Raw genomic sequence first — 14,788 nt, forward strand, 5'->3', positions numbered from 1 at the left:
CGCACAATCACCACCAGAGGCTCTCGAGAAGCGGCCCGTCAGCGGCAGCACCAGCCTGAGGCACCCACACACACGTGGGACGGGGGCGTCACACCAACACAACACCACAGCAGCGCCACTACGAGGCTAACACAACGACAAGCAGTTGGTAGACCACCATGGGACCCCTAACACTGACCAACAGAAGAAAATTCACTATCTCGAGTAACAGTTTGGTGGTGAACGATAAATGGAGAGAATTATTCATCAATAGGCCATGAACTGCACGATGAGTTAAAGGAAGATGATCATTTTAAACAGCTGCCACATTGCCTGGATGCAAAATTTGGGGCACAATTATTATATACACTGCTTTCGGGATGACGCAGAAGCAGCTAAATACGAATCCACCTGTTTGATAGTGAATGGATATTACTAAAAAGGCGGCGAGTATCGTGCTGTCAAAAGCAAATTAAAATCCTCAAACTCGACTGCCGTCATCACATGAGACTAAGCCAACAACATTCTCGGCGTTTTCAAATTCATGTTTTTCCCAGGCAGCAGGAGCTGCTGACAACGTGTTGAGCCTACCGCGGCCTCGCGACACTAAGGAGTAACTCCAAATATCGCAAAACAGAAAAAAAGGAATGCCGTGAACACTTCAGGGTCCTCCACCCTCGTAAGTACAAGAGTCATTTCTTAATTGCTGAGAATAACCCTTTCCATTGATGTCGAGTGCCCACGCGGGAAGAAGGCAAAGCAGAATACCTGAAAGAGCGTCATCGCTTTCTTCATGATGACGGGCGTCATGGCAGCAATGTAGGAGATGGAGATGTTCTTGAGGTCCTCCACCATCACCATGCCCGTCACGGTGTGCGCTTCGTCCTCTTCCTGATACACGTCGAACAGCATCATGGCCGCCTTCGTTAGATCGTCCATAGTGGCGTAAGAAAGGTCGAGCAAGCCCGGACGCGACATCATCACCCGGCGGCCGTTTTGATCAAAGCCGGGCAGCGGGAGGACGATGCTGCGGCAGGAGAGTGATTGTTTTCACTTTGTCTGGCTAAATTGCAGGAACCAGGGACTCCATTCTTCCGGGTCATTCACCACACAAGCACCCAAAGTCGAGTCCCTGGTCGGTATTGTCAGACACTTCCACCCCTCACATCAACTATTTCCAAAAGGCCGAAAAAGAAGATTAATGGAGCTTCACTGAGTGTTTTTCCAGGTTCACCGTTCAGAAGAAGGGTTGAACTACCAAAGATCATAAAACTACCCTGGAAATGCCCAAAACTCCTACGAAAGCCTTGTCAGCTATGTTTGCTTGGGCACCGAAATGTTTAAGAATACGGCCCCCTGTGTCGGGTGGAGACGGAGGTTTCTCTCTCTCTCTCTCTCAGGTGCTGGGGAGAAGGCACTCTCCTGGGACAGGCACTCTCCCGGGACAAGGCACTCTCCCGGAACAAGTCGTTTATGGCTTCCTACAGGAGGTTGGCGCCTTCAACCTCCTGACTCTTTATGGAGTCCTTTTATCATGTTATTAATTAATTACTGTTTTTATAGTTTTATAGTATATCTTGTTTAGTTTAATATTCAGCTCCATATGACCCTGCAGTTGCGGCGCCAAGAACTAAACGCCCCAATCATCATCATCATCGCTACACTTAGAGTAACTCTAAATCTTGCAAAACAGATGAAAAGGTAGGCCGTGAACACTTCAGGGTCCTCCACCTCGCAAGTATAAGAGTCACTTCTATTTGCTAAGATTTATAACCCTTTCCATTGATGCCGAGTGCCCACGCGGGGAGAAGGCCAAGCAGAATACCTGAAAGAGCGTCATCATTTTCTTTATGGCAACGGGCGTCATGGCAGCAAGGTGGGAGATGGAGAAGTTCTTGAAGTCCTCCACCATCACCATGCCCGTCACGGTGTGCGCTTCTGTCCTCTTCCTGATACACGTCAAACAGCATCATGGCCACCTTCGTTAGATCGTCTAGAGTGGCGTAAGAAGGGTCGAACCTGCCTGGCGCGATAGCATCATCCGGCGGCCGTTTTGATCAAAGCCGGGCAGCAGGAGGATGATGCTGCGACAGAAGAGTGACTGTTTTCACCTTGTCTGAAGCTAAATTACCAGGAACCAGGGACTCCACTCTCCGGGTCATCCATCACCCAAAGCATGAACACACCACAACGGATAAAATCATAAAACCGGAACAGAAACTTCGTACAATTCACCGCCCACTAACAGCAAAAGCAAAGCTTGACGAGGTGACGTATGCTTGAACTCGCTCCACAAGTTAAAAAACAAGTGTTCGATTAAATTTAACCCCAAAGCAATAGGCACAAATCAACCAATGCAAAACATGGCAGCTGTTCATCCTCCCTCTCGGGCTGGTCGATAAATGGGTACCTGATTAAACCTGGGGAGAGCTAAACTGTGGTAACCCGGATGTCCCACCAGCCTTGTGCCCTGAGTAATGGGCTCTTACCCATCAAAGGCTCAAGGCCAATGCGAAGGAGATCAGCACCGAGGCCACGCGCAACTATAGCGTATGCCCCTAACTTTACTCTTACCATTTGACAAAGCCTAACAATATGAAAAAACATTTACAAACCTAATAACCAACTTTTCTGAAGGTGCCTTGTCCCCCGCCAGCTGATCCAAGTGGGAAGCAGTGGACCAATCCCAACCACTAAGCTATATACATGGGGTGGCCCTCTTCGCAGGGGGTCTCGTGACTTAGGGTAGCCACGATGAAAAGCCCGCTTGTGTTTTGAGGGATGACTATGGGCGAGTTCACTGGTGCCAGGGTTCACCCAGCAGTTAGTAAGTACTGGAACGAGTTTCCTGCCTCCGGGGGTGAGCGAGTCCCGTCCCGAGTTCAAAGACAAGGCCATAAATGAGTGCCACGTGGATATGAAGGTCTGCAAGGAAAAGGCGCTTATGTCAGGCGGAGTTTTTATATGCGGCGCCACTACACCAGCGCCGCCTTGGTGGTGGAGGACAGACGAACTATAGTCATCGTACCCTAGCCTCCAACCTCCTTTCAACGAACCAGAAGAGAGACGGGACTTCTGGATCAGTTCAATGTACGATGACTTTTTTATACACGGGGAGGACCAAAACTGAAGCCAGAAATGATGAGCTTCAGTACCAACAGAGGGCAGCACTGTACCTCAAACGGCAGTCGAGAAGTAACAGTGGAGTGGGGTTGTGCTGGTCGTCACGGGGGAGGAAACGGGGTAAGTAGGTGAGTCATATTTCATTCTTTTCAGTCGTCACTTTCATCTAGAGCTATTTTACGAGGTTTGACTCTTACTGTTTGTTATTAAGTATTTCGCATCCTATAAATTGATTCACAGAAGAAAGGCAACATGAAAATCACGGTCTCCCATAATACAACCAACGCGATTACAGTACCCTTGCACATGACCTCCCCACCTCCCATCCCACAATGCAGTTAAGGATTTCGAACCGAGGAACGCACATTGACTCTTCCTCCTCACCTGCCAGAGCACCATGGCCTTCTTGGCAATGGATGGCGTGAAGATGTACACGTGAGACAGTGACATGTCCGCGTTGTCGCCTATCGCAACGTAGCCCGTGACCGATGCCTGTTCGTCCTCCTCCAGCATACAGTCGGTCACCATGGACAGGGCCTTGAATAGCATGTTCGCAGAGTTCTTGCTAGGGTTGTAGTGGCCAAGTCGCCCGAGCATAACTCTTCGCCCCATGTAGTCATACCCGGTCAGAGGAAGCAATATACTGCCGGAGGTGGTGGTGGTGGTGGTAGGGATGGGTGTAGTGGTGGTGTGGTTGGCGTGGGTTTGGTTGTGGTGTTTTGGAAGATGTGTGGTACTTCTGGTGGTGGTGTTATAATGATTTTTTTATTTGATGGTAGCGTTTAAAAATGGTGTAGCCTATATATGTATCATGACTGCTCGTATCTGCAAGGAGCATATCTTTCCCATCTCGACACAAATACCCCTCAGCGCTAACCACCATAACCACCAATAGTTTTAGAGGTTGGACACAATGAGTTTCTATTTGATGGGAGTTTTTACAAGTGGTGTAGCTTATATATGTGTCATGACGGTTCGTATCAGCAAGGAGCATGTCTTTCATATCGCGACACAAATACCCCTCGCCGCTAACCACCATAACCACTAGTTTTAGATGTTGGACATATGAATTTCTATTTGATGGGAGTTTTTACATGTGGTGTGGCCTAGGTATGTATCATGACTGCTCGTATCTGCAAGGAGGATATGTTTCCCATCTCTACACCGACACCACTCGCCGCTAACCACCATCACCACCACCTTTAGCTGTTGCACATCATTGCCATAAAGTGAACTAGTATTGCAACATCACCACTACCGTTCGTTAGTTATTGTGTTCCTCCCCACCAACACCACGCAACCACACCACCGTACAACCAGCTAACTGCCTCACCCCACCACTGCCCGCTACAACCACCACGTTACTGACGAATGTGTTGTTATGATCAAATATGTAATGCAACCAACTACTGCTGCTGGAAGATCTTAACCTCCGTCACCTTACATCAACACCTAACCAACTACAGCCATCCCGATGAGAAATAAGACATGATCAGACTTCTATGCAGACGGTCGCTCTCCTTCCCCTAAAGATCAACGAACACCTCTTCAGGACCAGTTGTGGTATTCCTGCCCTACGAACATTGTTCCACGTGACTTGCTACCTCGTATTGCTTGCTACCCGTATTCGTAGTAAGCATATCGGCACCTCAGCACGCCTAAAGCCTCGTAGAAGTTGCTGGATTTTCAGAGACTGTGATCCTAGTCATAGTTTTACACGATTTCTACACCAAAAACGAGAAAAATAACGCAAGAAAACCGGTTATCTTCTCTGTGGCCTCGGAAAAGAGTCGTGATGGGAGTCCCGATACATTAATGATATAAACCTAAGACCGCTGGCTTCCCCCTCCCCCTCCCTCTCTCTCTCTTCACCGAGCCTTCCCATGGGCAGCACACATACCTGCCACATCACCAGGGATTTCTTCGCATGTGACGGAGTGAAGCCGATGGCGTGAGAGACAGTGAGCCCCGTGCAGTCCCCCAACATAACGTACCCCGTTATGCTGCTCAGCTCGTCCTCATCCAGCATCACGTCAATAAACATGGAGGTGGTCTTTATCAGCTCGTCCATGGACACCATCTTTGGATCATATATGCCCCAGCGGCCGAACAGCACCTTACGGCCCAGTTGGTCATGGCCCGGCAGCGGCAACATAATACTGCAATGCGCCAACCCATACACTACAGACTTTCCCTTGACAGAACGTGGGTGGTGCCCGTAAACTATTTGTGTTAGCAACAGAACAAGGTACTTTTTGTGCCCTGTCGCTAAGAGCATCCCAGCCACGAATACCACACCGCCAGACTGCAGCCACCACACATAGTACCCACTTGGCAGGACTGCCGAGGCTAGATATGATGAGACAGAGAACGAACGACCTAAGCCTCAAACATGTAGCCACGCCTCTGAAAGCCTACCGCCCTCAGCTTTTCAATTTTTTTCCTGCACAGCCCCAAAGAGAAAGCTCTTGTACGGTTAACATTACTCTGAGTCTTGTTCATCCAAGACCGCCGAAAGTATAGAAGGAACTCGAGTACATGATTGCTCTATCAGCAACCCCAAAGTTGTCTCCCCTACCTCTCCTCCCCTACTCCCCCCCTCCCCCATTAAACTGTCGACATCTCGAATCATGTCCTAATAGCGACGGCTGGTTGATTGCAAGGAATACGAAATATTTTCCCTGTTTTTTATAGGTTTGCCTGTTTGGACTTTACTTCATATTCCAACCATTTATAAAACCTGTGTGCAATTAGTCTCACACGGTAACTCTTCACTGATGAATCCTGTGCTCAAGCCGCGCCTCGATGGATGTCCCTAGTCGGCCTTAAAACAAAGATGCTTGTGCAAGTTCTCGCACCCTAAGAGTCAAAGGGCGAGTTCTTGCTTACGGTACCAGCACGTGTTCACACCTGCCAGATGGTCATGGCCTTCTTCACCAAGGGTGGCGACATCTGAAGCGCATGGGCCGCCGTGACTCCCTTCAGGTCGAGTATCTGCACCACGCCTGTGATGGACAACTGCTCGTCCTCGTCTATCATGATGTCACTGATCAGGTGTGTCGCCTTGAACACCTCGTCCATCGAGTGAAGCTTTGGGTCGTGGCCACCGGCGAGGATGATTACGACTCGGCGACCGTCATGGTCATAGCCCGGAAGCGGCAGGAAAGTGCTGGGGAGGCATACACGACCGTTACGCACACGCCCGTGCCCTGGGAGCGGCTCCTGCCCCCGCCCACACTCACGAAGCAGCACCCACATACTCGGCGCGTGAAGCGTCCGCCAGCCCAATCAGGCTGAGAAAAATTTGTCCCTGGAGAATGTTTGCCTCGGACCAGTAAGTGATGAAACTTTCGTATTATTTTGAGCCATCATACTATTTCCTCCAGAATTTAAAGCAAACTAACAGTTGCCAATTTTTTTAGAAACTGTAAATCAGGTCACGAGCAAGGCAATAGTGTCAGGCAGTTGCAGGAGCCACGTTGGACAATTTTTTTCCCAGCCTGTAACATTTGAACCACCCCGCGGAAAGTAGCGATCTCACCGTGAAGAACTGGTCCACAAGCAAGGGGAATTAGCTTATGAAAAAAATCATTGTATTGGAAAGAAAGAAACTCGACATCACAAAACCCGAAACATTTGTATGTACACATGGCGTCTTCTTTGGTGCCCAGTACTGACGAGTCACAAACTTCTACTTTGCCTCACGTCCAAGATTATATCAGCCTTAGGATAGACACGACGTTGGCCTGTTTTGTTATCAAGCGTGTAACTTTATCAAAGGTTCTTGTTTATGCGATGAAAAATCAAATCATTGGCAGAATCTGTTCGTCTCCATTCATCGTCTACAAACCCTCGTGTTTTGTTTACCACCAGCATACTAAGGATCTACATAAGGGAATTATTGTGGGGGTCAAACTTTAACGTCGTTACCATCAGTTACCAAAAAATAAATAGAAATAGTGCCGAAATAAATCAAGTATAATAACTGAGCAAATTTTTAACCCCCACAAAAACTTCCTCGAAGCTACATGCAGCAAATGTACTTTATCAAAGAATATAAAAAAAGTATCAAGCACCGCAATGATCGCTGAAAACTGGAAATATCCGAAAACAAGAGGAAACACGTTTGTAGCAACATTTTGGACAGCACGCGTATGATGCAGGATGATATTACGAGCAAGTTATTGTTCAAATCTTTTAGTCACTACGATTTCCTGGTGATCGACACTTTTTTTGAGTCAGCAATATAACCACAGGGAACAGGACATGAAAGCACAGCACCTCCCACGACACACACACACACACACACACACACACACACACACACACACACACGCACACGCACACACACACACACACCTATAACAAGCACTACTCTACAGCAACGTTAATCTACCACTACTACTTCTACTGTACAAACATGGCATGCATAGACCGTTTAAATCACAGCAGACGTAAAATGACACATAGTTAGTCTGTTACAAACCATCCGTTAGAGCTTTGTACATAGCAGTCTTAGATACTATAACATTATCATGCATTTATGAACTAGATTAAATTGAACAAGTAGATATCTAGCACAGACAAAACAATAGGGGTTTCTTTTTCTTATATTTCTAGTTATTCTTATAATCTGGTGTATAGAACCAGCAAAGAAGCTTGAAGATAATATGGAAGTCATGGTATTGCATTTTCTTTACTACTTTACAACTTTGAAGTAAGAATAGGAAGTCTTTTGATGCTGCTTTATGTACTAGGAATGAGCTAGGAATGAGTACTGTTTAGAGAGGACAGCCAATGCTAATCAAACTGGAGCAGAAAGAACGTGGCGTTGTCTTACCCGAGCTCGAGGATGGATCGCAGCTTCTTGTCCTGCGGGTCCCTGTTCTTGTACCACTCGGGGCACAGCGACTTGCAGGTGTAGAACATGTCCAGCTTCTCCTTGGTGCGCTCCAGGGAGAACTTGCAGCCCCGCAGGAACCTCAGGATGGTCCAGTCGTCTGTGAGGTTAAAAAACGCGTGTTAGACATTAGGTTTTAATAGACTGAGGGTCTAAAGAGGTTTTGTCTAATGCTTAATCAACTGTATAGTCGAAATTTGACTTTCCAATTCGGTGAGGCTAATACAGCTTTTGTTTCGGTCTCATATTACTAAAGAAGTCCCTCTCTCTCTCTCTTGCTATTCCCTGATCTGTTCGGAAAAGGTTTGGGCTGGACGAATTTCCTATCCATCGTTCATTCAAGTTTACAGTCGAAATAGAATATGTAGTTAACTCTCAAAGACTGTACCTGATATGTAGCCTGTTCTAGTCTGGGTGCTGGGCTGCCAAGGAAATTTACTCTGTTGCTTTCTTGTTTACAAAGCGAAAAGGAACGATTTAAACCACCGTTGCCAGATTGTCGTACTCAGAGCCTCGTATTTACCGGTTTCTGAGCCATAGCTATTGCCAAAAAACACCAATAATTAACCATTTTAACGATAACTATATATAAAGGCAGTTATTGTGGTCGAGGAGGCAGTTTTTGGGTCGGAAATCGACAAACATGGAAGGGTGAGTACGACAATCTGGCAACGTTGATTTAAACCCATCATAGCGGGGACATGTCATAACCTAACCCTCTCACCCCCGCCCAACACACTCACTCACCCATCCTGGCGTTGATGTGCGGCTGGTGCCTGAGCCAGTCCCTGATGTGCTCGATGTCCGCCTCGCGACGATCCGGGTCCTCGTTGATCTCATCCTTGGCCCGCTGGAGGAGCTCAGGACTCAGGGTGCACACGTACTTGTCCCCGCCCATCTTGTGTCAGTGGCTCAAGGACTTGCAGACTGGCTGATCGACCTGCTGACAAGGAGACATCCGATTAAGACTGGATAGAAGTTAGGTAGATATGGTTTTCTGATAACTACTGGAAGACATCCCATTAAGATAAGTTGGGTAGGCTGGCTCGAGGACTAACAGACTGGCTGATCGACCTGCTAAGAGAGAGACATCCGCTTAAGATTGGATAGAAGTTAGGTTGGTTAGGTTTTCTGATTGGAACCAGGAGACATCCGTTTAAGATTGAACCGAAGATAGGTAGGTTGCGTTATCTGATAGGATACTCCCTACACGTCTTGGCTGTCGCACTGTCTGACTGATTAGCAGGCCGACCAGTAGCTCAAGAGGAAACTAGTGAGTGAAAAATACCACTGCCTAATATCTGTGCCATGTTGCTCTTCGAAAACTTAGGTCACGTATTGATAGACCCGAGTAGTTAATCAGATGTTTTGTAACCTACTCATTTTCCATCTACCAGCATATCAATACCAAAAGCCAATGGAAAACTACTGAACTGACAGCTATGTAACCACTGACAAGACACAAAAACACATCACGAGGCTCACTACAGTCACGTGCTTGGGAGGTACTGAACCCAAGTCAATAGATAGTTAAGTCCTGGAGCGACACAATTTTTCCATCTCTCAAGGGGTAGGAACACAGGTTATTTCAGCGGCCCCGATAAGCTATCAGCGGTTATCAACAGCTTCAATGCCTCGCCGTCTCTTCTTGCCTACACATCATCACGAGGCGTAGATACCGAGCTCCAGATAGATTCACCCACAGAAAAAAAAAGTTGATAATGATAAAACCTAGTGAAGAAATGGTATAAATGTTGTAAAGGGTGGAGACATGAAATATACACAAACAGAAGTCTGCAGTTCGTGTGTAAGTATCTGGTAATCAGTTTCTTGGGGCTCGGTAATGAGAAGATAAAGGTTTTTTTCGACCTCTTCCTCTCTCTCCTCCCCACCCTTTATCTTTCCTCTCGGACTCCACGGGCACAAAGTTCAAGGCTCAGCAAGGGAAAGGCAGGAATGGGACCAGATGTTATGTGGTTATGTTGAAAAGAGGGAAAATCTTTTAGCTATATGGAGGAGATACAGAGATTGTGTTTTTGGGATTCATATAAATGCTGGAATCTTTTATAATCTAGGCCAGTTTTTCATGTGTTGCATTACCCAAGTTGATATATATATAAAGTCGTAAAATGTGTTGTAAATCTATCTTAAAACTCTATATCTCAACCTCTATCACCACTACCTTCATCATGGTAAAGAAAAAACATAGTTACGTCCTTTCCATGATAAGTAACAGCTAAATAAACCTCAAAACACCGCCAGACTGCTTATACAACCCTGACGTTTTAGATAACCACGTAATACATCACGAGGATAATAAAACCGCGAAGATAAAGGCACGGGCAGCTCAGGTGTTCAGTCACATGTTATATTAGGAATGTCAAATGAAGCCTCTGAGTCACTCCTGGCGAGATTAACTAATTCTTGTGTGTCACGTGTACGCGATGACTGGCAGATTGCGACAGTCTTGGGCATATATAGAAGAGTGGAGAGAGGACGGGGAATATTAGAGGAACACGAAGAACAAGAGACTAGAGAACAAAAAAAAGCAAATCAATGAAAAAAGCTGGAAAGTTTCGTTTAGTCGGCGCAACATCTGTGGTCATATGCCGGAGAGAGACAGGAAGGGGGAAGGGAACAGACCCCAGAGACGGGACACAACCCCCGATTAATACCTGGTATACCTGCTGAATGGACAGGGGAAGCAAATCAAGGGAAGGGAGATGAAAAGCTCGTGCGGAACAGAAGCAGAAAATCAAAATGAGCCAGGATGAGGAAGAGGAGGAATCAGAGGAGGAGGAGAATGAATGACAGAAAGAAGAGAAAACACATCACGAGAATAAAGTTCAATGAAACTAGAAAATATATGATAAAAAGGATAGAAAATCGAAATAAACCATGAATAGAAAGACTAGTAAATCCGAAAACACTAACAAAATATTCTAAAAAAAAGTGAATTGGAAAAGAAAACGGAAAGAAATACGGACAGGTACAAAATGCCTTTCAAAATTAATGTACAAAATGCCTTTCAAAATTAATGTAGTAGTATACCTGCCGTGAACACCTGCCCAAATTTAATCACCGTTTACCTTACCTGTGTGGCGCCCGCGGGAGGTGGTGGCTAAGTGGCAAGTGTACCGACTCAATGCCCGCCGACCCTCCTTCATACCCCCCCCCCCACCTTGTCTCCCCCCTCCCTACGTTACACAAACCCTTATCGCACTCCACCACCACCACCACCACCACCAAGGTTACTGAATGATTACTAGAAATGTTTTAATTATTCATTTTTTTACGTTTCTTTACATAATTCTCTAAAACAAATTGCTTCTTTATCCTTTTCTTTTCCATACGTGAACTTATGGAGGAGATCATTATTATCTTCTTCTCTTATTATTCTATTTTCTTATTCTATTTATCTTTCTCCGTTTTATCTCCCATCCCTTCTCTCCACCTCTATGCATGTAACTCCTCCCTCTCTTTATCTAAGTCTCAATGGTAAAGAAAATGTCAAAATAAGTATGGATGATAAAGAAGTAGTTATGTCCTTGAGTTAGTGAATAGCAATGATGATTAGGAAAAATAAACTTTTTTTCTTTTTTTCTCCTCTTTTATACTGCGAGGGTAGGTACGTAATCAAGGCAACAGATAACGTTATCGAAGAACTGAATTGTCTGTGTGCGCGCGGGGAGTGGCGGCGGCGGCGGTGGCGGTGAAGGGTGGTGATGGTGGTGGTGGTGGTGGTGGGTGGTGGATAATGGTGATTGTGGTGGTGGTGATAGGAGTTGACCTTTGTTTTCCCTACCGCTCACGCACACGCACGCACACACACACACACACACACACACACACACACACACACACACACACACACACCATGCCCGTCTAGGGTCTTTTCCGTTTGGCGTACAGCGCTAAAAGTAATTTTAATATAGATTTTTCTATGTATTTTTGTCCGTAGAATCAGAATATCACATTATTTTTTTGGAGAAATTAACAGTTTTTGAGTTATTTGCCTTTAAAGTTATTTTCTTCCTATCTATTACTGAAGGAATTCAAACTTTAAAAAGTCGTAATATTCAGTATTATATACAATTTATGGATCTTTTCCGTTTGCAAACCTTCAGCAGTCATGGAAACGCTTTGAAAATCCAATTCAAGGACTTTTTTTTTACTCTTGAAAATATGGGATAATGTTTACGAAAGCGCGTCGCCTCTGGTGCTGGCCGCGGCGAGGCTGCAGCGGGTGTTGCGAGAAATACCTCCTCGCTGAAATAAGTCACATATACATGAGGGGGGGGTCCAGGGAGGGGCGTAGCCCCCCCTGGTTATTAGGGGGGGTCGAGGGGGGCGCAGCCCCCCCGTTAGTAGGTCGTAAAGTTCGGTTGGAGTAGTTTAAATATGCTCCCCGACCCTAAGCCCTCTGCGAGCTATTTTGAGGCTGCGGCGGCTGCAGCGTTGCCGCGGCCAGCAGAGGAGGCGACGCACTTTTGTAAACATTATCCCCTATTTTCAAGAGTAAAAAAAAGGGAGAAAATAACTTCAAAGGAAAATAACTTAAAAACTGTTCGTTTCTCCATAAAACGGTTGTCATATTCGGATTCTACGGACAAAAATACATAAGAAAATCTATATTAAAATTAATTTTAGCGCTGTACGCCAAACGGAAAAGATCCCCAGTCTATTCTTTTTCTTCCACAGTCTCTCCATTATTCTTCCTCCACTTATTTTTTTTTATCTGCTTTCATTTATCTCCCCCTCCCTCCTCTATTTACCTTCTCCCACCTCCTCCTCCTCCTCCTCCTCCACCCCCCCTCATCGATAAGCGAAGTCCTCTACCAATATTCAAAGGAGCGGGTCTTGGGATTGCCAGGTTTACTTCAATGAGTAAAGTCCACGTGTAGTCCGACTCGATGCCGTCCAGTACAAGAGTGTCACAGTATTGTTGTGGAATTCTGGGACTATTTCGAAGATTATTTATATTTCTTTTATTTATATTTATGCTTATTTATACTTTTGTTTACATATATTCATTTTTTTTATAGTTTTCTTACTAATTGATTAAAGTTTATTGGAAAGAAAGCCTCAGATTATTATATTTGTGAATGGGATGAACATATGTAGAACGTTGGTTACCTAATGACGGTATTTTGCAAGTCTAGCTTTGTATGTACAGATTAACTCATTTTTTATCAGTTTTGCATTAAAATTCCTTGTAAGAATTCCCCTCCTCCTCCTCCTCCTCCTCCTCCTCCTATTCCTCCTTCTCAGTATCATCATATTTTTCCATGCCTCCTCCTTTTCCTCCTACCTTTCTTTCTCCTCGATATTTTCATTTCCTCCACTCCTACTCTTTTCCTCCTCCTCCTCATACTCATTTCCCCCTTTTCCTCCCGCCCTTTTTCTTTCACCTTCCTATTCCTACTCATCCCGTCTTCCTCATCTCTTCTACGTTTGTCACGCAGGCGCCCCGTCCCTTCCCGCCCACTTCCCCGCTCCTCGCTGCCCGCCAGCATCACTTCCCGTCAAGCCAGTGTCCTTGAGCCGACTACGCGCTGCCCCGAGATAAGTGAGCTGGTTACGGAGTCGCGTTCTTGCACGCCAAGGTTAGTAGTCTGTTTCCCTGTTACTGGGTTACAGAGATCTGCATTAAGCTGGGGCTTTTTTTTTTTTTTATTGTTGTTGTGTGATATCGTTCCCTGCGTAAAATAACTCGCCAAGTCATTTTTCGGCGATTCCCAGAGTTTTAGCTTAATTTTTCATCACATAACGCACTTTCGACATGGTTCCCTTTGTCATTCTAGGATGCGAGTGTCTAAAATTATAGTAATAGTAGTAATAGTACAGTAACAGCCGCGGCAACACAAGTAGAACATCGCAATCTCATCGGTAACCAAAATCAAAGAATGTGTAGCCATACCAACTCGCTCCGGCCCTGTATTATCAAAGTCTTACTCAGCTACGTCTGCATAGTCTCCCTGCTGCACGCGCCACACAGAAGTAGCAGCAGCACAAGTAGCACATTGCACTCTCATCGGTAACCAAAATCAAAGAATATGTAGCCACACGACCTCTCTCCGGACCCTGTATTATCAAAGTTTTTCTCAGCAACGTGTCCCCTCGGCCCTGTCTGCTGCACGCATCGCCCTCCCCCTCATCAAGCAATCTCAGCTCTCGTGCTCCACATCCACGGCCAAAGTCCTTATTGGTGTCACGAACTCCACACTCACTCACGCTCTTACTTTTCCGAGACTGGGGACGCGTTATATTACATTCTCACATTACATTACACTATTACATTACACAACACTATTACACTATAAATTTCACTATTAGCATCACATTCGCGACTCCTGATTTCCTCGGTAACAACCATGTCAATGTGTGATGAATCTTTGAAAGGATGAAGATGTAAATTATAGGTTAGTAATTAATGATGATTGAGGAGTATTAGTCTTATTGTTAGTAAGGAAGTAAGTATAAGTAAGATAAGTTAGTAGGTAAAACCACAGTAATAGTTGGTGATACTTTAGTGATGCTTCTGCGAGTTCAAGGCTTACATCTCTCTAAGGAAAGATGCTAATTAAACCAGGTAACATTAGCCAGTCCAGTACACTTGCCTCTGTTGTGAATCTCCTTCGCCGCAACGCCCCCGCCCTCTCTTTCTCCGGCCCGATGTTTAGGCAGACTGAGAGGAGTGTTACAGACGAACCCTTGGACGGACCATTATTTAACCTTGGACTCTTTACCTTGCTTGGGCTGATCGAGACGCCGCCAATCAGCCTC

The 14,788-nt window shown here is 45.7% G+C and overlaps 1 protein-coding gene across 7 annotated transcripts; it reads right to left on the reverse strand.

Annotated features, from left to right (window-relative positions):
- Positions 1–663: 663 nt before the first annotated feature.
- On the reverse strand, positions 664–14,784 carry LOC127002812 (retinol-binding protein pinta-like). Of its 7 annotated transcripts, none has more exons than XM_050869024.1 (4): positions 11,097–11,196; positions 8,750–8,942; positions 7,943–8,102; positions 664–1,006 (listed from the first exon to the last, which is right to left on the reverse strand). In XM_050869024.1, exons 2-4 carry the CDS (start codon positions 8,898–8,900, stop codon positions 679–681), a joined length of 639 nt encoding a protein of 212 aa, XP_050724981.1. In that variant the 5' UTR covers positions 8,901–8,942; positions 11,097–11,196; the 3' UTR covers positions 664–678. The 7 variants fall into 7 exon arrangements, with proteins under 7 accessions (XP_050724981.1, XP_050724979.1, XP_050724978.1 ...); XM_050869022.1 differs by lacking the exon at positions 664–1,006 and adding an exon at positions 3,024–3,745 and having other exon boundaries at positions 11,092–11,131; XM_050869021.1 differs by lacking the exon at positions 664–1,006 and adding an exon at positions 3,025–3,745 and having other exon boundaries at positions 8,750–8,945; positions 11,097–11,164.
- Positions 14,785–14,788: the final 4 nt, after the last annotated feature.

Source organism: Eriocheir sinensis, chromosome 24 (genome assembly GCF_024679095.1).
Source record: "Eriocheir sinensis breed Jianghai 21 chromosome 24, ASM2467909v1, whole genome shotgun sequence".
In the NCBI taxonomy this organism is placed as follows: domain Eukaryota; kingdom Metazoa; phylum Arthropoda; class Malacostraca; order Decapoda; family Varunidae; genus Eriocheir; species Eriocheir sinensis.

Excerpts from the sequence above, each read along its gene's own strand:
- LOC127002812 (XM_050869022.1), bottom strand. The coding sequence starts at position 8,900 with ATGGGCGGGGACAAGTACGTGTGCACCCTGAGTCCTGAGCTCCTCCAG. Across the intron at positions 8,103-8,749 it reads GCACATCAACGCCAGGATGG|ACGACTGGACCATCCTGAGG; the intron begins GTGAGTGAGTGT and ends TTAACCTCACAG. Across the intron at positions 3,746-7,942 it reads CGATCCATCCTCGAGCTCGG|TATATTGCTTCCTCTGACCG; the intron begins GTAAGACAACGC and ends CACCTCCGGCAG.